Consider the following 27,565-nt stretch of genomic DNA (forward strand, 5'->3'; position numbering starts at 1 on the left):
ATCTCCCTATCTGGAGGGATCGTCCATTCAAACTAATGGAAAATGACACTCCACTAATCTCAAGTAAAACAAAAAGGAGGGAGAGAGAGCTTAACTCCCACTTTAACTCAAAAACAAATCATTCACATCTCCCAAACTGAAAGCTATATATGCAGTCAGAACTCACTATTTCTTCAAGACTGGAACAAAAATTAAAAACTATCATAGGAGAAAGTGGAAGAGAATAAAGAGGATAAATATGGAAAGGGAGAATAATGTATCTGACAAACCCAATATCAGTTTTCTACAACAAATAGTCAATTCCATTAGGTTACTACCTCAGAGCAGGAAGGCTGCCTTTAAAAAGGTGCCCTGGCAGCAGCAGCCCTTGCCAACCAGAGGATGTCCTCCTCAGGGCAAGGCTTGCTAACTATTTAGAAGTACAAAATAATTTAACAGGTTGGGGTCCCCTCATATGCCCTAATTCCTCATTTAACAGAATAATTTTAATTATAGCATGAAAATTAGTTAATTAAATAACTTCTCTGCACACATGCCTGATGCCAGTAAATTATCTACTGGCTGGGATTATTGTGAACTCCCTTTGGAGATTAGGTGCCACATAAAGCAGTTATACTTCAAAAGAAAAGGACACTACCCTCTGCTACATTTAAACCACAACTGCTTGTGAAACAAGAGGCCAAACCTAGACAAACAAGGGTCTACTGCTTGTTGGTGGTAATACTACCTATGGGAGTACAGAGCTCAGTCACAGATTTTTAATCAAAATGACTCAGCATCCTTTTTATTAGTTTAAGGTCTTCAAAGCTACAGTATTTCAGTCAAGAACCAAGGAATAATTTTGCTGAACACCTAAAGTGAGCTTCAGATATTAATGGTAATAAGTGTGACAACATTAAAACATTTATTTACAATACTTTCAGCAAAATATTATTTAGTAAACAAAACATAAGTAAACTTAAAAGGGTTAGATTTTTATATCAAAAAAGGATTGGCATGAACATATGGAAGCTACACTTAGATTATACCCAGAATTTCACATATTTATCCATGTAAACACTAGTCACAAAGTTGGAGAGTTATAACAGTGAAAAACTTACCCATGTTCAAAATGTTTTCAGATACTATAAATAAAATCCTCTGCTTACTAGAGATTATACTGTTATAACAGTAAGCACTATCTACCAGAATGCAGAGGCCTCTAACCTATATTAAGGTTTCCAATAAATCAAAGAAAAAGATGACTCTGGCAGTTGGTATTTTCCCTAAAGCATTTAACAACAGATGTATCACAAATAAGGTTTGATTTCTTAATGTCACCTTCCAACAGAAATAAAATTAAGATTCTCATAAAGAAGCAACATACTTAGCGTGGCTTCCATATTCATCCTTTAAAATTTTAAAACAGAATTGGCTATAAATATTCAGTCAGTTTGAAGAATAAAAAGTATACGTTTTCAAATGAACATAAACTAGATTTATAATAATAATAATAAGTTGCACTTATATACAAAGATAACATTTGTTGTTTTAGGCACTTACCCAATCATTGCGTTTTCTTTACTCTCAGCCTCTGTACCATTTACCATTGATTCTTGATTTTTGTCATTTTCCCTGTCTGATGGATCACTTGAGAGGCCCAACAAAGCTCGCACTCGTTTTGACTTCACATCCAGTATAGTGTCAGTGTAACCCACCTCCTGCAGATACCTGTATGAACAGAACTCAAGCTAGTCTTTCATGCAGATCTCAATAAATATACCCTTATAATTATTTAAATCAATAAATAAAAGATTCTCCCTAAACTCATCTTTGGTACAATGCTTAGCAAAGCATGGTACTGTGCTAATGAAACATGCTAAGAAATTGTCTTGTACCAGCTGCAGAGGGGATCGTCTCTTGCAGTACCAGTCTCTGCAGTCACTGAGAAAATCAAAGAGCCTAGTAGTCAGTGTTTATACAATACGTTATTCATTACATTTACCAAAAATAGATGGAAAAGGACTTTAACTTAAAATATCTGCAATTTATTCATAAAAATGTCAGTTACATATAACATACCACAACGATTTTATTCATCAAGAGAAGTTCATGGAAATCTAAACCAAACTTCAAAAAAGTAAAACTTAAATTTTGTCCCTTAGATGACCATTAAACAAAGCCTGTAAACACCTACTGTGTCAACTTCCCATGCTGTTACTGTAACTATAATAGGACAAACATATGATTTTACGATGTAATGTATTTTGTACAGATCTAGTCTTACTAAATCATTTTATTAATCTTAAATATTCCTGCATTTGGCTCATGTGCATAAGAGGTGAAAGTGCGATCTAGTAAACTGAGCCTGGGATTGGGATGCATGCGTTCTAAAACTGGCTCGATCAACAATATGCTGCATGATGCTGGGTGAGTCAATCTTTCAGTCTCTTTCCTCATCTGTAAAACAGAGTTAATGTTACTGACCTCACACGGATGTTATGAGGACTAACTGGTCAATACTGTAATGGTCTCTGAGGATGTAAAGTGTCAAGTATTACATCATTTTAGGAACACACTATGACTATGACAAACTGGGGCATTTGTTTTTCCCCTATTAATACAAGCCACTCCTTGCATTTACAACAACAATTACATCCTCATTGCCGCCAGTCTGGTGGGAGAGAGAGTCAGTGCTGGATCTCTGGCAGTCCCATAAATCAATTGTGCAAAATTAAGTCTGTATTTAATTTAAGCAACAATTTCATAATACATACGTGATTCAACATCATATAACAGCACGATCTTCTTTAAGATTCTGAGAGTGAGATTACGGGATACCTTTGTCCTCATACCATTGAGTCGTAGTCAAGAAAATATTTGTTTATTTAAAATGGATGTGTATCCATAGTTTTGGATGGGCACATTAAATAATAATCCATTCAACCAAAAAAAACTGGTCCAGTGCCTTTCCAAAACAAAACAAACCCAACACTACCAGACTTTTCTGCTACACAGTTCTGCCCACTCAGTCCTCCCCCACAAAAAAGTATGGAAACACATGTAAGTTTTGCAGCATGACCTGAAAATCATCAGAACCTGACTCTGACATAATACGGTGTAGGGTTTATGGGGGAACAGACTGGGTTACACAATAGAGGACCTTTCACTGACATTGCCTTGCAACAAGAACCAGACCATTTAAAGCAAGGGGCTGTTAACTGATAACTGCAGTGATATTGCATAGTTAGGGGGACAGTCACTTGGATAAAATATATAAATTTTGACCCCGTTTCATCAAAGTGCATGCATCTTCCATTACAGCATTTCAAAATCACTGTAGATTACTACTGTATATTCTCACTGCTGTTATTTTAAACTTATTACAATAATCACAATAAATAGCAGGAAGTTTATTATATGGAGACAACTCTTGCTCTAGAAAGTTAAATATGTCGAACTGAAAACTACAACACAGACGGTGGTGTTCTAGTCCTTTTGGATTGGAGCTCTGAGGCAAAATTGTCATGTGTTTCCATTCAAAAAATTGAAAAAATGTTGTGAAAAAGATTTGAAATTTTTCATTAGATTTTTGTGAATTTTCTTAAACCAAATTTTAATCCCCCTCCCACTACTTTTCTCCATTTTTTTCCTTTTTGCCACTGAAAGCAATAATATGAAAAGTGGTGAGTAGTTTGCCCCCCTCTGACTTTTTACTTTTTCTACTCTGCAACTTATCAAAACTTCTCAAACTTTGGAAAAGTTAGAGTGACTAAAGGAAAAGTTAACCCAATTCTGCCACTCTTTTCACAAAAGAGAAAAGTCTAATGGAAATATTTAAGAAAGGCCCAGTGACACATTCAATTTCCAAGCCTGTTTGTATCTAGCTCCCTTGTTTGAACTTTGACACTTACTGTCTCAGCAGCTGTCGCCCTTGTTTCCAGATTAGTTGACTATTTTGTTGGGGCTGAACCTCTGTTTCATTCCCTTCATCTGGAAAAGATTTAATTAAAATCAGGTTTTTTCAGTATTATTTTTAAAGGTCTTAAAATAAGTGCAGCTCTGCAGTGCTACCTATGAGACCACACTATAAAGACTGCCATCAACATACTACTGTATTCTGAGAACAAGTTATACTTGTCATCAGCATCTCCTTCATATTATCATTATTTCCCAATATAAAACCCATCATCTCACTGGTTCCAACTCCTTTTCTTCACAAGGATGCAGTCACATGCATACATCTGGAATTCTGTACTAGTGTTTTCTGTAGTGATCACGTATTTTAAAGGTTAATTGGGTTCTTATGAAAAGAAAAAAAGCATTACAAAAAAACCTTATTGGTTCCCACTGCTCTTGACACAATATCAATCCTTAAAGCTCACCCAACCAACATCTAAGATTTGTTCATGAAGAAATCGCTCAGTCAGGCCTACTTACAGATAATTTAAAGTTCAGCCATTTTTCAATGATTTGTATGTGGAAGGAAAAAAAGATTTAGCTGTTTTTGTTGAGACAATAGGCAGTTTTCTTCCGGCTATGGTTATTTTAATAGTAGTTCAACACATTTTCATCAAATTTTCATCTGAAACTAATCTTTTATTTAAAACCACAACTAAGTTTTTCCATTTACCCAGATAAAGCCATTATGGCATAAACAAATGTGTTGCTATCCTGTCAGTCCAGGCTTATAAATAAATACATGTAAAAGTGCCATATGAATATTAAGTACTGTTGTGACTTTGAATTTACAAGCTTGCTCAGGAATAGCAATGAGAAATAATCAGTCATTTAGACATTGATTTTCTGAAGACAGCTGAACACAGCTAGATCCATCGTACAATTATCAAAACCTGTGTTAGATAAAAGCCAAGAGACCTTTCTGCATCAAGACTGAAGTAAATTCACACTAACTCTTCTTCAGACAGGAAACCTGGAGGTTGTTTATATTAATGTTGAAGTAAAGACATCTCAGAGAGATGTCTCTTCCCCCCAAAATTGATGACAGATCCATTATCCCTCAGGAGGAGACTGAAAGAACTTGGACTGCTTGCCAAATGGCACAGAAGAGCTCTAACGAGAATGTCACCTAAATACAGGTAAGAGTTGAATCCCTTGATTAGGAGAATTATAACCAGAATTATTAGAACCTCCAAGGTACCACATAGGGGACACACAGGATGTATCACTGGAAATAAGCCTCAACATTTTTTCTGACTTGGTCCAAGAGAAGCATGCAGATGTGCATGGATCTATGGGCAGTAAAGCAAGTACAACGCACATGGACTAGAAATAATACAAAAATCTCCATCCTGAAAGCGTATGAAAAACCAGCTTTGGATCCCATATGGTGCAAGAATCTCCATTCTTTTAAGCAGCTACATGTAGGATGCAACAGAACTGAGTATTCCTCCAGTCTGGGTACAAGAGCTCAGTGGCACCATTTTGTAAGAGATGAGAAATAAGATGCCTCAGTTTGTGCTTCATTGTATTTTGCGTAGTTTGGGAAGGGACAAAGGTATTGTCGAGAATTTGATTGGTAAGTGTTTTTAGACCATCTTCAGCACCCAGTAAAATAGGGATTTGCCCAGGACTCAGTTAACCAGGACAGTCTCCTTCAAGTGAATGCCAGGAGTGAAGTGTGCAGAAATGACTTTCATATAGGCTTTTTTTTTTTTTTTGGCTGTACGGGAGAATAAAGCTGTGGAATAATTTCTGCTTATTCCTTCCTCCTCTCAAGGACTGGTTGCATAATCTGGAACCTGGGGGAAAAGTCCTTTTGGTAAGGTTTATTTTGCTGATCAGAACAAAAGGAATTCCAATTTCTCCTCTTTTGTGGCTCAAAGTCACTCCATTTCTTTATGAAAAGTAGAAGATTCATCTTCTGGAGGGATAACAAAAGAAAGTGATCCATAGATACAGGGGAGAACTGTTCTGTTCCAAACTTGTGTTCATCATTTGTTATATATTTATTTTCCAGTTGTCACTGGAATTTTATAAAATTCCATAGTATGTACCTCCAACTTTAGTTTACCTCTAACACGTTTGTTTCAATTTTTCTGGAATCCAACCAAGATCATGAATCAGGAAATGATGTACTAAGCATTTTGAATTCATTGCTATTGCATTACACTGTTATTGTTAATGCATAACAATTCTTCTATTCTTCCAATATCAGATTCTCCAGATGTGTTTTCCATACCTTTCTGTGACTCCAGAACTTTCTTGAATTTTGATCGGAAGAAGAGAGAATAGATATATTCTGCAGCATGCATTTTTACTTCAACTCATCTGATGGCCTAATTACAGATACTGAAGAAACAACTTGTCCCTATAATACCAGTGTAACAAACTGCATTGGCTAACATTTGTCTTTTTCAACATTAAACAATCTTTATTATCCTCTTTGTGTCCACTAAGTTGTTCAATAATCTGTAGCTAAAATTAGAGGAGAACTTTATACCATATTTCCCTCACTCTTAAATTCTTACCAGAATCATAGTTTGGAGGCTTCATATCTCCCTGATTCAATTCTGTGCCGTATTTTAATTTGTGGTATTTAGCTCTGAAAAAGAAAAGAAAAGAAACTCTATTAACACACTTAAAGGATGCTTGTAGGTGCACAGATACCAGAGGTCCCTGTTTTAGAAAGATACTTTTCCATTCTGCCCTCTCCCATCCCACCCCCAAAAATAACCTCCATCCAATTTATTTCAGCAGAACTAAAAGGAAGCTATGTTCCTATTTTTCGCCCCAAATCTCTCTCTCTCTAGAGCTTTCAGATACTGGAATGTATTAGTAAGTGAATAATTACATAATCAGAAACATCAATATATAGCAAAAGCAACAGAAAATTTTATATGGAGAGATATAAGAAAAACATTCTCTCTCTCTATATATATATATATTTACAGAGAATGTTTTTATTTTTCATGGACATGTGCTTCTTCTAGGATGGGGCTGCTTTGGTGTTTTTCCCCTTTTCTCTCACTATCACTCAATTGCCAAATATCTTCTACTCTCTATGGCTATGTCTACACTACAGATTGCTGCTGGCATTATGTCATGTCGGTCAGGGGTATGAAGTGCAATACCAGTTGTGCCATCAGAAGTCTGTAGTGTACATACAGTTATATTGGTAAAACTGCGCTTTTACCAGTATAACTTCTTTCTCTCATGGGGGGAACAGCTTTGCCAGGATGGCTGCATCCACACTCACAGCACTTTGCCAGTGTAATATACCCTAATTCCTATAGTGGTAAGGTGCTCCTAACACAGACATACCCATATGTCAACTTAGAATCCTCATCTTACACTTCTCATTCCTCCATGGTTAACACACATTTGGGCTCAGTCAACTTTACGTAGTTGTATTCTCCCCACTACTTCACTTTCTCCCAAAAGTATTTTTAACACTGTGATGAGATAAGCCTTGAGTAGGGTTCTATGATAAGGTCTTAAATACCTGTAGCAGTCAGTGGTCTATCAGCTGTTTTCAAACTATGGGTTGGAACCCCAAAGTGGATCACAACCCCATTTTAATGGGGTCGCCAGGGCTGGCATTAGACTTACTGGGGCCTAAGGTCGAAGCTCAAGCCCAAGGGCTTCAGCCCTAGCAGCGGGACTCAGGCTTCGGTTTCAGCCCTGGACAGCGGGGCTTTGGATTTGGCCCCCCTGCACAAGGTGGCGTGGCTTGGATTTTGGCTTTGGCCCCCATCTGGGGTGACACCACAGCAGGGTTCAGGCTCTGACTCTGCCTCCTGGGGTCGTGTAGTAATTTTTGTTGTCAAAAGGGGGTTGTGGTGCAATGAAGTTTGAGAACCCTTGAAACACCACTGCTAAACTTGCAAAAACTTTGGGTCATGAGCTAGTTTTTGCAACTGTGGAAAATTTTCTAAGAAAAATGTTCAGCATATTGAAGTCCTATGGGGACAATCAGTAGAGAGTGTACCATGTGATACGCAAAAAAAGGTACCAGAAACCAGTGGTTGGAATGTCTTGCTCTTGCAGGATCAGTATCCAGGGATTCAGGCATAGACAAAGTAGTAATGAGTAGCATAAGTAGTACACATGGATATAGGTTTACAGAAAAAATATGATATTGCATTACATGACATTACCTCTGGACAAACTGGAGAAATGGGCTGAAGCAAATAGGATAAAATTTAATAAGGACAAATGCAAAGTACTCCACTTAGGAAGGAACAATCGGTTGCACACATACAAAATTGGAAGTGATGCCTAGAAAGGAGTACTGCAGAAAGGAATCTGGGGGTCATAGTGGGCCACAAGCTACATATGAGTCAACAGTGTAACGCTGTTGCAAAAAAAGTAAACATCCTTCTGGGATGTATTAGCAGGAGTGTTGTAAGCAAGACACAAGAAGTAATTCTTCCACTCTACTCCACACTAATTAGGCCTCACCTGGAGTATTGTGTCCAGTTCTGGGAGCCACATTGCTGGAAGGATGTGGACAAATTGGAGAGAGTCAGGAGAAGCGCGACAAAAATGATTAAAGGTCTAGAAAACATGACCTATGAGGGAAGATTGAAAAAACTGGGTTTGTTTAGTATGGAAAAGAGAAGACTGAGAGGGGACATGATAATAGTTTTCAAATATGTAAAAGGTGGTTACTAGGAGGAGGAACAAAAATTGTTCTTCTTAACCTCTGAGGATAGGCCAAGCAGCAATGGGCTTAAATTGCAGCAAGAGAGGTTTAGGTTGGACATTAGGAAAAACTTCCTAACTGTCAGGGTGGTTAAGAACTGGAATAAATTGCCTAGGGAGGTTGTAGAATCTCCATCATCGGAGATTTTTAAGAGCAGGTTAGACAAACACCTGTCAGGGATGGTCTAGATAATATTTAGTCCTGCCTTGAGTGCAGGGGACTGGACTAGATGACCTCTCAAGGTCCCTTCCAGTTCTATGATAAATGTATGAAACTTCATACATGTGGTAGATAATTTCCTATTTAATAAATTGTACTAAACTGAGGCAGAGGGGTTAAATGACACACGCCAACTATATGGCAGAATTCAGATCTCATTATTCTGAGTCCTGTACTTCAAACACCAGACCATGCTTCCTCACATGGAGGCAAATTCCTATACTTCACATGATGCAAGCATCAACTAGCAAATCCACTCACCTACTCACATTATGCTAAAATTAGATGGTGACTGATAAGGCAGAGCAGTGTCTCAGGAGGGAAGCTCCATGAGAGGCAAAGGAGGAGTTAACCTTTCCCTTATGATGCACACACTGGTAGCAAGTATCACAATTCTTCTAAACAGTGAGTTGCCACTGTTGACCCGGGTTCCTCTGACCCAAGTTTACAAGATAACACGTGTTCCTGCTTAACATCCTTAATTTAAAATGGGCTAGTATTTTCCTGGAGGTTGAATATTCTTTTTACTTACTTCCTTTCATTGCCTCTCTCTTTTATTTTTATTTTTTTTAAATGTAATAGCGGAGATTTAGCAAACTAATAGAATTCAACAATGCTCATGAAAAGGAATAATTCTTGATATCACCAGATTCTTCCACAGAATATAAGATTACAGTCAATACATGGATCACTGAAGTCAAACATTGTTTTACAATGACAAAAGAGATCAGAGGGCCTATTTAAAATATTAAGCCTTAGGATCTAGACAAAATTTGTCCAATCTGTAGGCTGTCTACTTTATACTGGTTAAAGGGGTGAACAGAAAAGAAGTTTTAAGTTTTTCTACAATAATCCCCATTGAGAGAGAAACTGTAAGAGAATTCCATTTGATGTGGTATTAGGCAAGCAATATAGAGAGGTCTAATAAACAGGTCTAAATGAAGTTAATTAGGGCTGTCAATTAATCTCAGTTAACTCACGCGATTAACAGAAAAATTAATCGCGATTAATCACAATTTTAATCGCACTGCTAAACAATAGAATACCAATTGAAATTTATTAAATATTTGGGATGTTTTTCTACATTTTCAAATATATTGATTTCAATTACAACTCAGAATATAAAGTGTACAGTGCTCAATTTATATCATTATTTTTGATTACAAATATTTGCCTGTGAAAATAATAAACAAAAGAAATAGTATTTTTCAGTTCACCTCAGACAAGTACTCTAGTGCAAGCTCTTTATCATGAAAATGCAACTTACAAAATGTAGATTTTTTTTCTTTTTTTTTACATAACTGCACCCGGAGCAGTTATGAAGCACTTGGAGGAGAGGAAGGTGATCAGGAACAGTCAACATGGATTCACCAAGGGCAAGTCATGCCTGACCAACCTGATTGCCTTCTATGATGAGATAACTGGCTCTGTGGATATGGGGAAAGAGGTGGATGTGATATATTTTGACTTTAGCAAAGCTTTTGATATGGTCTCCCACAGTATTCTTGCCAGCAAATTAAAGAAGTATAAATTGGATGAATGGACTATAAGGTGGATAGAAAGCTGGCTAGATTGTCAGGCTCAATGGGTAGTGATCAACGGCTTGATGTCTAGTTGGCAGCTGGTATCAAGCGGAGTGCCCCAGAGGTCGGTACTGGGGCCGGTTTTGTTCAACATCTTTATTAATGATCTGGATGATGGGATGAATTGTACCCTCAGCAACTTCGCAGATGACACTAAACTGGGGAGAGAAGTAGATATGTTGGAGGGTAGGGATAGGGTCCAGAGTGACCTAGACAAATTGGAGGATTGAGCCAAAGAAATCTGATGAGGTTCAGCAAGGACAAGTGCAGAGTCCTGCACTTAGGAAGGAAGAATCCCATGCACCGCTACAGACTGGGGACCGACTAGCTAAGCAGCAGTTCTGTGAAAAAGGACCTGTGGATTACAGTGGACATGAAGCTGGATATGAGTCAGCAGTGTGCCCTTGTTGTCAAGAAGGCCAATGGCATATTGGGCTGTATTAGTAGGAGCACTGCCAGCAGATCGAGGGAAGTGATTATTCCCCTCTATTCGGCACTGGTGAGGCCACACCTGGAGTATTGCATCCAGTTTTGGTCCCCTCTCCCCCCCAGTACAGAAGGGATGTGGACAAATTGGAGAAAGTCCAGTGGAGGGCAACGAAAATGATTAGGGGGCTGGGGCACATGACTTACAAGGAGAGGTTGAGGGAATTGGGGTTATTTAGTCTGCAGAAGAGTACAGTGAGGGGGGATTTAATAGCAGCCTTCAACTACCTGAAGGGGGGTTCCAAAGAGGCTGGAGCTAGACTGTTCTCAGTGGTGGAAGATGACAGAAAAAGAAGCAATGGTCTCAAGTTGCAGCGGGGGAGGTCTAGGTTGGATATTAGGAAACACTATTTCACTAGGAGGGTGGTGAAGCACTGGAATGGGTTACCTAGGGAAGTGGTGGAATCTCCTTCCTTAGAGGTTTTTAAGTCCCGGCTTGACAAAGCCCTGGCTGGGATGATTTAGTTGGTGTTGGTTCTGCTTTGAGCAGGGGATTGGACTAGTTGATCTCCTGAGGTCTCTTCCAACCCTAATATGCTATGATTCTATGCACTCAAAAACAAAACAATGTAAAATTTTAGAGCCTACAAGTCCACTCAGTCCTACTTCTTGTTCAGCCAATCGCTAAGACAAACAAGTTTGTTTACATTTACAGGAGATAATGTTGCCCACTTCTTATTTACAATGTCACCAGAAAGTGAGAACAGGTGTTCGCATGGCACTTTTGTAGCCAGCATTACAAGGTATTTACGTGTTAGATATGCTAAACATTCGTATGCCCCTTCATGCTTCAGCTGCCATTCCAGAGGACATGCTTCCATGTTGATGATGCTCGTTAAAAAAATAATGTGTTAATTAAATTTGTAACTGAACTTCTTGAGGGAGAATTGTATGTCTGTTGCTCTGTTTTACCCACATTCTGCCATATATTTCATGTTATAGTAGTCTCGTATGATGACTCAGTACACGTTGTTCATTTTAAGAACACTTTCACTGAAGATTTGACAAAATACAAAGAAGGTACCTGTGACATTCCACCCCATAATGCTTTATGGAAATATGCTTATGAATGTATATATGACATAACTGGAATATGTTTTATGCTAGATATGCCATGTAATATATCTCTGCAAAGGTTATGATCTACTGGATATATTCATCCTATTTGTATGCAAGTATCATTTTTGTATTTGAAGTTATGAATATTGGCTATGTACTTGTTTAATTTTAAGTAGCCTCAGTGAAGCAGCTGGTCAGCTTACTGAGAAAAGACTACTCTCAGTAAGTGCCCAATTAAGAAACACTTAAGCCAACAATGATCTTTGAGACGCCAATCCACATCTGAGCTTTCCTGGGAACGCGGCCTGACTTGTAAGGAACAGAGTCATGCATGGACATGTGACTTGCCCATGTGACTCCAAAACTCCATCTTGCAGCTGGATTCTGCATAGGAGAGAGGAAGGGGTCTCCACCCACAAGAGAAAGTCTATTTAAGCCCCTGGGAACCCCTCCATTGGTCTTCAGCTGGCTTAAGAGATAGCCTCTGCACCCCCAAAGGATACCTGAAAGAAACTGGAACAAAGAATAGTAACCACAGGGGTGTGAGTGATTGCTAGACCCAGACTAGAAGGAGGCTAGTCTGTAAAAGAAGCTTATTGGAACATCTTTGAGGGTGAGATTTCATCTGTAATCACTTTCTTACTGTATTAGGCTCAGACTTGCATGTTTTGTTTTTATTTTTTCTTGGTAATTCACTTTGTTCTGTTTGTTATTACTTGGAACCACTTAAATCCTACTGTTTATATTTAATAAGATCACTTTTTACTTAGTTAACCCAGAGTATGTATTAATACCTGGGGGGAGGCGGGGGGCAAACAGCTGTGCATATCTCTCTATCAGTGTTATACAGGGCAAACAACTTATGAGTTTACCCTGTATAAGCTTTATATAGGGTAAAATGGATTTATTTGGGATTGGGAGCTGGGCATCTGAGTGCTGGAGACAGGAACACCTCTCAAGATGTCTTCAGTTTAGCCTGCAGCTTTTAAGGGACAGGGTTCAGACCTGGGTCTGTGTTTGTAGCAGGCAAGTGTGTCTGGCACAACCAGGCAGGGTTCTGAAGTCCTAAACTGCCAGGGAAAACGGGCTCAGAGGTGGTCTCAGCATATCAGTGGACAGTCCCAAGGGGGTTTCTGTGATCCAACCCGTCACAGTACCAATGTGAGATTTCTAAAAATAGCTACAGCACTCGACCCAAGGTTTAAGAATCTGAAGTGCCTTCCAAAATCTGAGAGGGATGAAGTGTGGAGCATGCTTTCAGAAGTCTTCAAAGAGCAACACTCCAATGCAGAAACTATGGAACCCGAACCACCAAAAAAGAAAATCAACCTTCTGCTGGTGGCACCCGACTCAGATGCTGAAAATGAACATGCATCAGTCCGCACTGCTTTGGATTGTTATCGAGAAGAACCTGTCATCAGCCTGGACACATGTCCTCTGGAATGGTGGATGAAGCATGAAGAGACATATGAATCTTTAGCGCATCTGGCACGTAAATAGCTTGCAACGCCAGCTGAAACAGTGCCATGTGAACGCCTGTTCTCACTTTCACATCTTCATTTATTAATGGACCTACTTACTTGGGCAGGTTCTTCCTCCCACCCCAATATACTTTTAAAAACCCTTCTGATTCCTTTCACATCAAGGTAATTCATTCATTTTCTTCATGGCTCTCACCTTTTTCCTTGCGTGTTAAACTCATTCTATCTAGTTTTGTTTCCTCTCCTCTTCCTCAATCCCAGTGGAGTTTCTTTTCAATCCCAGAAGTTTGAGTAGATGCTTATTGATCGACCATGACCACTTGGTTTTCTCTGCATTTTCCATTTTCAGAGGGACGAAAGTTTGTTGCACTTTAGTCTTTTACTTTTCCCAGCACTCCTTCTACACCAATGGATTTTAATACTTCCTCCCATTATTTGTTCACTAAATTCCCTCAAAATTATACCTTGTAGTCCAGCTCTGACTAGCTCCAACTGAACTACATTTTTAACACTAGAACTGGCTGCTCCAGATTAGAGGTCAGCTATATTAACATACCTGGAGAATTATACATTGCAGCTAACTATACTTATGTTTGTGCAGCAGATAAATAGAGAAATTTTGGTTTCCTATATGATCATCATGACAATTGGTCAAAAGAAACCCTAAAGTTTGGAGGATAAGAAATTGAACTTAAAGATGTACATTATCTTCACATGAAAATGATGGTTTAGATGAGATGTAAATCATTGAACTATTAACATCTATATTAATTTCTGAAAAGAATAATTTGTATGAACAGCAGTATGCAGAGACTGAAAAGTAAAATGATATGAAAATAATTGGCTTGAACAGACATCACGTTATCAAAGTTATTTTCCAACTGCAACCAGCTTTGAAAGTCATTTGGAAGGAAGATATTTTTAGACTGCAAAGCTATGTTACTAAATAGACCTGCTTAGTTACTAAGATAAGGAAAAAGAAAAGAAGTACTTGTGGCACTTTAGAGACTAACACATTTATTTGAGCATAAGCTTTCGATGAAGTGAGCTGTAGCTCATGAAAGCTTATGCTCAAATAAATTTGTTAGTCTCTAAGGTGCCACAAGTACTCCTTTTCTTTTTGCAGATACAGACTAACACGGCTGCTACTCTGAAACCTAAGATAAGAAAGATCACTACAACTGCTTTTGCTTTCTCACTTCATTAGCTTATTCATTGCTCTGTTTCATTCTTTTCTTCTTCATGAACTGCAAATCTGCTGTGCAAGTAATCCATATTTGCTATTCAATATGGCTGCCCCAACATCTCAATAACTGAGAACAAGAAACTTAGTTAAAATTTTAACTTTTAAACTCTCAATTTAAATGCCCAAGGATCGAAGACTTTCATTGCTCACAGACCAATTCATAGAAAGAAACCAGTTTGATTTCTAATCAAGAAATGCCACTATTTCTTGGAAATATTTCAGTGTGTAGACCTGAAGCATCCAATCCAGCTGTGCTGAGAGGGCCTGCCAAACATCCGTAGAAGTATTAAGAGGAGTCGCCAGACCAATAGACATAAACAAGACAGACTGCCAGGAACAGCATTGGGAGATATCCTGGCCAGGGGAGAAGGCGCCAGTCTTACTCTGACCAGACACACCATTTTAAAAAAATAACATAAAAGTATTTCTAGAAAAGTGGACTAAGAGTTCTGTTGTTTGGTTAAAATACTCTGGAAAGGGAAATGAGTAACAGACGGATTATTAGTTGTTGGACATATGCTTTAAATAGATTAGTATGTTTTTAGCTAGCTCCTGAAAATCCAGGGATAACAATTTAAACAAGTAACTGGTAACTGAGCAACATTACTACCAAAAAAATAATAAAATAACATTGAAGAGTGAACAAAAGTCTTACACTGCAATCTGCTGGATGGTAGCAAAACTACAGCAGAATTGCTTTTGAAACAGCAAATGTAGGAGAGTGTTCAAATTAATTATTGATCAACCCTCTTCATTTTAAATGTCTTTTACATATAATGTATTAAAGAATCCTTGATAGAAATCGTTATTATTAAAGTTGACCAAATCTCTTTGCTAGGGAATAGAACCAAAAACACTCTGCTCCATAGTGCAAAATTTTTACACTCCACTATAAGTAATCACTATAAAATCATGCAAGAGTCATTAATTATAGAATAGTGACATTGATCAGAAATTAAGTTAATAATTTTCAGTGCCTGAAAAAAATATGCTGAATACTCAGTATACAGAGGCTTAATTCAAGGCAGCATATTGTTGAGAAACAAGTGCCACTCCCACTTGTCATGACATGCTGCCAATGGGCCCTACTACGGATCAGCATTTTACACACTGGCTCATGACTAACAGGAATGGTTATTTGCTTGATAAAGATTTCGTAAATTTGGAGGGCAGGATCGAAGTAATCTTCCCTTTATCTCTTAATTACCTGGTCTTTTTTTCTCCTCCTCTCCCCAATCTTGCTTTCCCGTGCCCTCATCACAATTGGCCAGGAGAAAAAGTTCTGCTCCTCTCCTGCAGATTGTCCTTTTTGTGACTCCCAGATGCTCAGTGGGAACAATCAACACAAACTCTTCACTGAATGTTGGTTAACCCAGGTTGTGAGCTGATTTAGGAAAATACTGTTGTGAAACACAGCAGGGCTTCTTGTGCTCAGTATGCTGCACTGCCTCTAAGTACCAAACAAAATTTCTGCTTAGAAACTCTCCCAGAACAAATATGAGATTGTTTTTAACCATTTTTAAAGCAAATTCAATGTTTCTGAATGGCTTATGCTGACAGCTATTTATATCAATCTGTGATCTAAAACAACAATCTTCACTTGCTAGTTGTTCAAGAAACAGAGGAAGAAAGGAACTGTCATACCAGATCAGACTAGCTGACCACATAGTTTGATATCCTGATTGACAATGGCTAATATCACACACTTCAGAGAAAGGTGCAAGACTACTCATTAAGGGATAAACACTAAACACTCTGCCAAGTGGTGTTTTTTCCTAACCTATTAGTGGTCATCTTATGCCCTAAAGCATAAGGGATGAAATGCCCCTAGTACATTTCTGAGGCTATGTTAACACTAGCACTTTTGTTGGTAAAACTTACATCACTCAGGGATGTGAAAAAACACACCCCTGACTGACAGAAGCACTGGTGTGGACAGCACTATGTTGGCAGGAGATGCTCTCCTACCGACATAGCTACTGCTGCTCGTTGGGGGTGATTTAATTATGTCAACGGGAGAGAGCTCTCCCATCGGCATAGAACGGCTACATGGGATATCTTACAATGGCGCAGCTCCATCGGTACAGTTATATGCTTTAACGTCTCTAGTGTAGACATAACCCTAGAGAGACAAAATGGGTGAGGTAATCTCTTCTATTAGACCAACTTCTGTTGGTGAGAGAGAGAGAAGCTTTTGAAGAAATCTTGTGTGAGCTCAAATCTGGGAAATGTACTCAGAGCATCAAAGCTAAATTCAAGGATCAGATCGTTTAGCACAAGTAGTTAACACATCTCAAGGGACCATTCAAGGCGAAGTGGCCAGTTAACACCTCTCCAGTCAAAGGGGAAAAGGAGAGGGGAAAAAAGCTGGGGTGGGGTGGGGGGGGAAGTGGGTTATAGGTTGTTGTAATAAGTCACAAATCCAGTATCTTTATTCAGGCCATGATTTTTAGTGTCTAGCAAAGTTATGAATTTAAACTCCCAGGCTTGTCTTTTAAAGGTGTTATGCAGATTTTCTTTGAGGATGAGGACCTCTGTCAGATAGAGTGATCACTTTGTGGAGAGTGTTCACCCACAGGTGATACGTTGTTTTTGTCCTTTATCATTTTTCTATGTGAATTCATTTGAGAATATAGTGATTGTCTGGTTTCAACCATATAGTTGTTATTGGGGCATTTAGTGCACTGAGTGAGGTACGCCATATGTTGTGATAGATGTGTGTAGAACCCATGGATCTTGAAAGGTGTGTTTGGGGGATGAGAGGGAGTGTTGATCATTGTAGCAATGCAGATACATCTACAGGTTTTGCATCTGTTGTTCCGACAGGGTCTGGTGCCTCTGAGTTGGTGTGTCCTGGTCCATGGGGAGCTTGCTTCTGATGATGAACTTGGACAGGCTGAGGGGGTTGTCTGACGGTCAGAAGAGCAGCTCAGGAAAAGTTCCTTTCAGAATGTGATCCCAACCAAGTAAGGGTTGTAATCGGTTAATGATACCACATATGGCTTCCAGTATGGGGCAAAAGGTGATAACTAGGGGTATGTTGTTGGATAGAGTCTTCTTTCCATATTGAAACAGGTTCTCTTGGGATATTTGGGTGGTTTGATGTGATCTACTTCTCTGGCGGAGCATCTTTGTTTGATGAAAGTGGGTTTAAGTGTGTTATGGTTTATATCCCAGACTTTCTCCTTGGAGTATATTCTGTGATATTTGAGTGCCTGGATGTAGATAACAGGTTTGTTGGGATGGTTACTGGCTTCTGGAAGGGTCAAAGGACATGCGACCAAGTCCTAGCCCTCACTACATATACAGAAAACTGGTTTCAACAGAACTCGAAGACAGGAGCTGTTTTCTTGGACCTGACAGCGGCCCACGATACAGTATGGCACACTGATCTTCGGGTAGAACTATCAAGAGCTCTTGGAGCATGGGTGGTGAACACTGTTGAACTTCTTCGTGACAGGCATTTTTGGGAGGTAGAACAAGTGTATGGAGAAGACAATCCAATAGCTTGCCCCAAGGTTCCATGCTTGTGCCCACCCTATTCAATTTGTACAAATGACCTACCATTGACTCAGTTACACAAGTTTATCTAAGCAGATTGCATCTGCTACGGTACCCAGTTGTACTCTTTCACTGAATTGGAAAACATCTTGAATGCTGACCTGGCCAAGATGGCAGCCTACTGTAGCAGTTGGTACCTCCAACCAAATGTGACTAAGACAGTTTTGATCGTCTTCCACCTTCATAATGCCAGCACTAAATGTGAGTTTGTCATCTTCCTCAGTGGAAAATCACTGACACACAAAACAAAACCAGTCTACCTTGGTGTTACACTGGACCACTCTGACTTTCCACAACCATCTAAAAAAAAGACTGCTGTCAAAATCAGGACTAGCAATAAGCAAATTAACTGATTCAACATTGGGTGCACAGACACTTGGCACGTTGGCTCTGGTACTGTGCTATGCCTCAGAGGAATACTGTGGCCTTGTGTGGTATTGTTCGCCTCACCCCAAATTGGTTGACGTTGAATTGAACTTGACCATGCATATCATCACAGGCACCCTGAGCCCCACTCCTATCTCACTGCTACCAGTTCTGAGCAACATAGCCCTTCTACACATTCGTTGCGGAAAGTCTACAGCCAGACTGGTGGAAAAGCTTTTTACCAATTCAGGTCTCCCATTTGACGTGGACATTTTCAGTCACTCCAGAGCATGACTTACATTGAAGCATCCATTGTGGTTTCAACTGCCAGATCGGAATCTGTCAGCAGCAACCCTATGGCACGAAGAGCGGTCAACTAAAGACATTTGGAATGGCTCCCTTGTCACTGATCCGATTATTCGACTGTCTGGATTTGACCTGCCACATCATCTTTGCCCAGTTCAGAACCTGTTCAACAGAGTCCAAGGAATATGCGCAGCCAGCCTCTACACATGGGGACTGCGTAATGACCCACTTTCTCACTGTGTCTCTATCAGTCAGTGGCACATATTGTCAATGAGTGTCAACTGACTAGATTTCATGATGGCCGTAGGGCCCTTCATTGTGCTGATGAAGCTGCTGAGCCATTCAACGGCAAGCATTGCAAATGCTAGAAGAAACTGGGTCTGTGAAAGTAGATGTGGCGATCCATGGGTTTCTTGTATGTAGCTGTCTGTAGGGTTCCATTGCTGAAACTGATCGTGGTGTCCAAGAAGTTGATGCTAGTGTGGGAGTGTTCTAGAGAGAGTTTAATGGATGGCTGGAGGTTGTTGTAGTTGTGGTGAAAACCTATGTGCGAGTTTAGATCATTTGTCTAGAGAATGAAAATATCATCGATGTATTTTAGGTATACCATTGGTTTTGCGGTGTATTTGTCCAGAAATTCTTACTCAAAATGGCCCATGAAGAGATTGGCATATTGGGGAGGCATCCTAATACCCATGGCTATTTCCATGGTTTGGACAAAGTGTTTGTTGTTGAATGTAAAACTGTTATAGTGAGGATGAAATGGATGAGTTTGGTTATGTGTTTAGGGTGGGTATCTGAATGTTGTCTATCGTCTTTTAGATATTTGAGGCAGGCAGCGATGCAGTCATTGTGCGGGATGTTGGTGTATAGGAGGTAACATCCACAGTGGCAAGGATGGTATTCTGACATTAACCTGCCTCAGAATGCCACTAACTCGCCCTCCCCTACCCTCAGCTTTTTTCCCCTCTCCTTTTCCCACCCATGACTGGAGAGGTGTTAACTGGCCAGTTCACTTTGAATGGTTCCTTGAAATTTGTTAACTACTTATGCTAAACAATCTGTTCCTCCTTGTATTTAGCTGTGACACTGAGTACGTTTCCCAGACCTGAAGAAGATCTCACCCTCTATCTTTAAATGACCAATATCACCTCCAGCACCTTTTTAAATTATGATTCGTATAGCATTTCCTACCCTTCAGTCTTCTACTACAATACCTGGTTTTAATGAGATCTCATACTGTTAACAGCTTAGCCACTTAATTCAAATTTTCTGTCAACTCCTGAAAAAAAAAAAAAACCCACTCAACTAGGTTCTGCTGACTCGTTTCTATCTAATCATCAATGTTTCTAGTACCTCCTTTTGACACACACTATGTCAGTGAGTAATTTTTATTGTTTCAAAAGAATTGATCTGGGAAAGGCATGTCCCCAACATCCTTTGTCGTGAACCATAATGCAAACAGATCAACACACTCTGCTTGCACTGGTTTAAATTTCTGGAAGAATCTCATCAAAAGATACCTCACTAAGTCCCTTCCCCTGGGTCACACCTTTGCTTTCTTGATGAATTAGACAACAATGAAAGAAGTCAGAATAGGACTAACCCATAACAGCATGCTAAAATTACTACATAGCAATATTCTTTCTTTGGGCCTTTTTCTGAATTTTTCAGTGTCCACATTGACACTTAGTGTTAATACACTTTCAAGGTAATTACAAATTCTTCCTATCCCCATGCAGTTTAGCCAAAAGTCATTTGTCTAGTGACATGAACTCAACTGCATTTATGATTTTACTTATGGCTTTATACTGATTTAAACTGTTTTAAAGATTGTACATTTATAGCTGTTTAATTCTTTTTTATTGAAAAAGATTAGGATTTTTTAGTGGCCAGATAGTATACAAATATTATTTATTATTACTATTAATACCAGACTCAATAAGTCACGAAGGAAACAAATACTCTTACCTCCAAAATATTATTACTCCATTTTACAGATCACAGGTACATCCTAACCTGGAATTCTAGGTTCAGTTCTTATCACCTTATCTCAAAAATTAGCAAACAAAATTAAGGGGGGGGAGCAGAGATGACATGATAATTAGGGGCATGGAAAAACTCACATGAAGATAGTATCGAAAGACTGTTTACCTTTGAAAGAAGACATGAGAAAAGCATACACAACAATGAATGGTATAGAAAAGGTAGATTGTGAACTTTTATTTACCTTCTCATAGAATACAAGGAACATTAAATGAAAATCAAAAAGTGGCAAAACTCAAAACTGATATAAGTATGTACCTTTTCACCCCGTGCATAATTAGCCTGGGACAAGAAGTTCCACAGATTATTGTTGAGGTGAAGAGTTATCAAGATTTAAAAATATAGATATTTATGTGGATAAACTAAATAAAAATTCTTGTTATTAACAAACACAAGAGCTTTGGAAGAGAAAAAAAAATCTGTGCTTCAGGATATAAAACAATATCTAACTTCTGGGAGTTAGAAAGAAATTTGCCCTGAGAGATGTTATCCTGTAACTGTCTAATGCAGGGGTTCTTTTAAAACCTTTTTCTTAAGCATCTGAATAGTGACCACTGCTGATGACAGGATTCCGGATAAGATGGACTTATTCAGTATAACAATTCTTATGTTCATAATTACCTATTCAAGATTCAAAATATTTTTTCATCTGATGAGCCACAATGATATTTGTTTTTTAAAATTTTATAAGAGACTTTTTACACAAAATTCTCTAGTATCTTAAAAGTGATGTACCTTTCCTGTTTAAGGGCATATTCCAGCATTTTGATTCTCCGCACTAGATCCTTCTTCAGATTTTCTTGTCCCTTCCTTTCCCCTTGAAGAAAGGCAATCTGGGCCTGGAAAAGACAAAACTCTACTTAGTAAAGTTCAAAAAAAGGCAAATTGTTTCCCTAATACATTTGCATGACATATATTAAGGGTCCCATCCACTCCCAACCCATTCTGAATCATTTCACAACTGATTCCGTTTAACACTGTTTAAAAGCAGTTTGGCTACTGCAAACCAGGTACAGCCATCATTTTGACCAAGGGTCTCCTGTGGCCCACCTTAGGCGCCAACTCCACTGGCAGCCAAGCTCCCCTCACCCCCTGTCCTTCTCCCCAGCGCACCGCGTCCCCACTCCTCCGCCTACCTCCCAGTGCTTCCCGCTGCCAAACAACTGTTTGGCAGCGCTTAGGACTTTCCAGGAGGAAGGAGCGGGGATGCAGTGCGCTCAGGGGAGGTGGTGGAGCCAGGGTGGGGATTTGGGGAATAGGTTTGAATGGGGGCGAGGAAGGGGCAGGTCCTCATGGAAGGGGTGGAGTGGGGGCACAGCTGGGGGCAGAACTGCGGGGGGGGGGGGTGGGCTTTTGTATCTTTGTATGAAAAGGTTTCAGTGATGCGGCCCTTGGGCCAATGTACTAGTCCTCCTGTGGCCCGGATGGTGATTTGAGTTTGAGATCCCTGGTTTAGACCATATCAACTTTCTCTTTGAATTCCTCCACTGGCTCCCCCTTCTGATGCCAGCCTCCACTGCCCAAGTTCCATTTTCAAACAAGCATCTTTATGCATTCTCCAATGCTGCCCCATGCACTTTGGCTGAAGTATTCTCTGTGAAAATCCACAAAATCATTGGCTTATCCATCTTCAAATCCCTCCTCAAAATATCTCCTTTGTTAAGTTTCTTTTGTAGGCAACAGAATACTAAGTTGCTAGTATTCAGAGACCAGTGCCTATCATGCTAACAAACACTATCTCATTGTTTCCTTGTACTTCCCCATCTGTTGTCTCTTGTCTTATACTAAGACTGTAAGCTCCTTGGGGCAGGAACAGTCTTTTTGATCTGTGTTTGCACAGTAAATTATTAATAATAAGTCTGTTATAAAACTATTCATAGTTTGCACTGACAAACACTTTAAACCATGACCTCATTACAGACGTCAAAATAATAAACAGGAGTTAAAGAAATATAATAATTTTAAATGGTCTCACATAGCAATTAAATTTGGTCTGATGGCTAAGCATTCAAGCAAATATAAAGAACAGATCAGTAGCATTCAAAAAAGCTTAGGCAGAAAGAGACAAACAGCATGTAGGGGGAGAATGTCTTGAGTTGAATGATAACTGAAGTAGTATGTAAATAACTTAGATATTTTGTAGATATCTATATTGCAGGTCAAGGGATTTCTTTAAAGTTAATGAAAGGAAAAGGAAAACTTAAAAGGCTGAAGCTTTATTAAAATGTTGGAAAAAATAGATTATGAAGTATATTCAGAGACATTGTTTATAAAAAATGTCAGTTGAACTAATACAAAAGGATTCTGGGGGGAGGTGGGAGATTTAAAGACACAAATGGCAGTTAGGTGCCCAACTTCCATTGACTCTGAATGGCAATTAGCACTTAACTACTTTTAAAAATCTCTTTTATGTATAAAATTGTAATAGAGGATGTTCATGACCAATCATGCAAAAAGGCCAACTGGTGACCAAAAGAGTTCTCTCTGGTTCAAAACAGGTCCCTGAGCTCTTTCTAAACCAACTCATGGAACTCAGATGTTTGAAGCCAAGCATACTTACAGGCATCCACCCCACGGTACTAGCGCTGACCACAGTTTCACCCACATCCTAGACTGTCCATACCCAATGTCAGGCCATATTTGTATCCTCATGAATAAGCTGCTTAAGCTCCTGGCATATTTTTTTTAGGGAGAAGAATCAAGCAATATGGCGGCTTGATACTCTGTAATATGAAGGGTTTTGGCTACAGATCGGTAAACTCTTCGTCCAAATTAATCCCATCATGATTTTGACATAGAGACCAATTTGTGGTGCTCTACTCTGGCAGCAGTTGATCGGGCCTGACATACTGACTACGCCTCACACACCGTTGTCATAACCTGCAAAGGTGACATGTAAGGGGTATCATTGGAAAACTAATCATTCACTGATCATTAATATTCTTGTATGATGTATGCACCGGATGTGTACAAAAAGTTATGAATATGTGCTGGAATCATATTCTTAAAATGTGTTTGGCAAGCAATGCATAAGCACAGTCTGTCTTAGACAAAGGAATATGGGTTTACTTCACTTTACATATAAGCAACAAACAGAGTCAGCAAACAAGGGGGGAGATTGCAGAAACAGAAAATTTGCATTTTAGCAAACACCAATGGGGGAAGAGCGAGCATGGAGCTTCCATCACCACCAGACTCTATATTGCCTTCCTCAGAGCTTAAATAAGCTTTCCTTACAGGGATAACCCTCAGAAGAATCCACTTCAAAGGTTTACTGGTCACTCAAGACAAGGGAGGCTGAACCTTAAGGCATTAAATAATTGAATCAACTGTTTTTTTATAATACAGTAATATTGTATACAAAGTGTATAGAGAGGTCTTTTTAATGACACACTGGTGATTAATGTCATTGTGAAATGTATTTATTAATACTAGATGAGGAAATTATATACATTTAATGATATTATGCTTTAAAGCCTGTGACCAAACAGGGAGAAACAGTTTCCCTCCAAGGCAGGAGGAAACATCACTGCTATCTACCTTTCTTCAAAGAAATTAAACAAGATGTGACAAAAACAATGGAAGCCCAATTTACATCGACATCAGCAGGGGGATGGGAAGACGACAGGAAGGGAAGAACAGCATGAGGTCATCCTGTCTGTAGAAGCAAAGTCAACGAACTTTGAAAGAGATGCTTTTCAAAGGTTTATGGGACTGTAAAGGGGGGAGAAGCAAACCCCTAGGCTACCGGTTTGTTATTTTCTGTTTGCTTATTCGGAAAAGGGAAATAGGGACAGAAGAGTAGGAAAATGAGTGAAAGCAGTGAAGGTATTGTGAAGTTGGAGCTTTTTAGATTGCAGGTTACAGAAAAAGAGAGAGAGCACCGGAGAATATTGGAACTAGAGATAAAGGAGAAAGAAAGCAAAAATACCAATTGGACCTGCTAGAGAAGCAGAACCAGAACCCACCGATTCCCAATGCTCCAAAAATCCACAATTGGGACCATTTATGTCCTGTATACAATGAGGAAGATGATATTGCTGAATATCTGACCACCTTTGAAAGGCTGTGTGCAGTGCATGAAATCCCAGATGCCAAGAGAGTTCCTACCCTGATTGTGAAATTAACTGGTAAAGCTCTAAGGGTATTCAATGAAATGCCCATTGAGGATGTGTCATAACCATAGAGCAAAGGGTAGCCTAGAATTCCTCCTTACCTGTAAGGGGTTAAGAAGCTCAAATAACCTGGCTGGCACCTGACCAAAAGGACAAATGTGGGGGGGGAGGAATTCCTTCAAATCTTGGAGGGGGAGGAGGGGAGAGGCTTTGTTGTGTGTGTTCTCTTGGGAAGCAGAGAAGCAGCAGGTCAGAAAACTTCGTCTCCTATAAACCATCCTAAAAGTCTCTCATATTACAAAAATTGTCAGTAAAAGCCTGGCAAGGCATGTTAGATTACCTTTTATTCTGCTTCTGAATTTTTCCTTTGCTGGAGGGAGGTTTATTCCTGTTTTCTGTAACTTTGAAACTAACCCTAGAGGAAGTTCTGCTGTGTTTTTGAATTTTTTGTTACCCTCTAAAGTTATTTTCCAACCTGATTTTACAGAGGTGATTTTTACCTTTTTTAAAAAATAAAATCCATCTTTTAAGAACCTGACTGATTTCTCTATTGTCCTAAGACCCAGGGGTTTGGGTCTGTGATCACTTTGTAACCAACTGGTTAGAATATTATTCTCAAGCCTCCCCAGGAAAGGGGATGTAAGGGTTTGGGGGGATATTTTGGGGGAATAGAAACTCCAAGTGGTCCTTTCCATGATGCTTTGTTAAATCACTTGGTGGTGGCAGCGTACCGTCCAAGGGCAAAGAATTTATGCCTTGGGGAAGTTTTAACCTAAGCTGGTAGAAATAAGCTAAGGGGGTCTTTCATGTGGGCCCCCACATCTGTGTCCTAGAGTTCATAGTGGGGAGGGAACCCTGACAGGATGCTTTAGACCACTAGTTCCCAAACTTGTTCTGCTGCTTGTGCAGGGAAAGCCCCTGGTGGGCCGGGCTGGTTGGTTTACCTGCCGCATCCACAGGTTTGGCCAATCACAGCTCCCAATGGCCGCGGTTTGCTGCTCCAGGCCAATGGGAGCTGCTGGAAGCGGCAGCCAGTATGTCCCTCGGCCCGCGCCGCTTCCAGCGGCTCCCATTGGCCTGGAGCAGCTGGAAGCTGCGATTGGCCAAACCTGCGGACGCGACAGGTAAACAAACCGGCCCAGCCCACCAGGGGCTTTCCCTGCACAAGCGGCGGAACAAGTTTGGGAATCACTATTTTAGACCATTGTAAATGTAAAGATACTGTTTTGCAAAGTTTTCAAATTACCCCTGAAACATATAAAGTTAAATTTAGGAATCTTAAGAGGGATATTGGTATGAGTAATGGGGAATATGTAAACAAAATGAAAGATTTGTTGAGAAAATGGGTGAGGGGTAAAGAGGTGACAAGTTTTGAGGGAATGCTGGATCTTGTTGCTCAAGAGCATTTCCTAAGCATATGTAAGGCTGATGTAAACCAGTGTCTATGGGACAAATATGTAAAATCTGTAGATGAGATGGCCTCTCTAGAGGATGCCTTTAAACAGACCCAGGTATCTACTGAAAGCAAACCACCAAAAGAGGGGTTTAAACCTGGTGGGAAGGGAGGATCTCATTTTATCCCTAGCAAGAAAGGGAAGGCTGGGCATTCTCCTTCCCCAAACCATTTCTCTAACCCCCATCCCAAATCTCCTGTAAAAACAGAAGCACACAAAAGGTGCTACCAGTGTAATTCCATTGATCACCTGAGGAATAAATGCCCTGTGCTAGGAAGAAGCAGGCAACCAATAGTTCATGTTAGTTCTGCTGTCCTCAACACAGAAACCCCCCAGGTGATTGAAACCTATCTTACTGGTTTTGTGAAATTAGGCTTTGCAGAACCAGATAGGGAGCACATTAAGGTTTTCAGAATTAATGGCAGGGAGTACTTGGGGCAGAAGGATACAGGGGCCCAGATCTCTCTGGTTAAGCAGAGTGCGGTCCCAAGGTCTGGTATATTACCTGACTAGAGATTGTGTGGGTAGGCAAAACCAGATTCTTCATACCACTAGCTTAAAATCCACGTGGTTTGGGAAGATTTGGAAAGTGTTTTGACTGTGGGGGTAATGGAACAACTCCTAGTTGATCTGCTTCTTGGTAATGATTTTTTCCGTGTAGCTCACGTTAAAGTATTTGCCCGCAGCAAGAAGGAGTTTGGGTGCTGGGACCCCAGAGGGTAAGGTCTCAGGAACTGCTGAAAGAACGGGAGAGCGTCTCCTTGATTCTTCTGCAGCAGGGGGAAGCCACGTGCTCCCAGGTGGGAGGCTGGTTGAGATCAGCTCCTGCATTGCAGCTGGAGGCACCAACACCTTAGAAAGGGAGGAAGGTATAGTGCCTGCCAGGGAGAGAACTGTCCACGTTGTTAGCTGCCAGCAAGTTGCAGATGGACAAGGGACAGACCCCACTCTAGGGAGCATAGGTAGATATGTTCCAGAGGGAAGCCCAGAGAAGGG

At 39.9% G+C, this 27,565-nt stretch overlaps 1 protein-coding gene across 2 annotated transcripts in view; it reads right to left on the minus strand.

Moving 5' to 3' along the window:
• Positions 1-27,565, minus strand: part of STRN (striatin) — a 108,846-nt gene that overhangs the window by 53,725 nt on the left and 27,556 nt on the right. For both annotated transcript variants that reach the window (XM_084624412.1, XM_084624413.1), the window contains exons 2-5: positions 21,736-21,839; positions 6,471-6,544; positions 3,894-3,972; positions 1,543-1,710 (exon numbers count right to left, since the gene is read on the minus strand). In XM_084624412.1, coding sequence (XP_084480538.1) covers positions 1,543-1,710; positions 3,894-3,972; positions 6,471-6,544; positions 21,736-21,839 — 425 coding nt within the window. The remainder of the gene's footprint in view (positions 1-1,542; positions 1,711-3,893; positions 3,973-6,470; positions 6,545-21,735; positions 21,840-27,565) is intronic.

Source organism: Lepidochelys olivacea (genome assembly GCF_965140295.1).
Source record: "Lepidochelys olivacea isolate rLepOli2 genome assembly, chromosome: 3".
NCBI classification, from domain to species: Eukaryota; Metazoa; Chordata; order Testudines; family Cheloniidae; genus Lepidochelys; species Lepidochelys olivacea.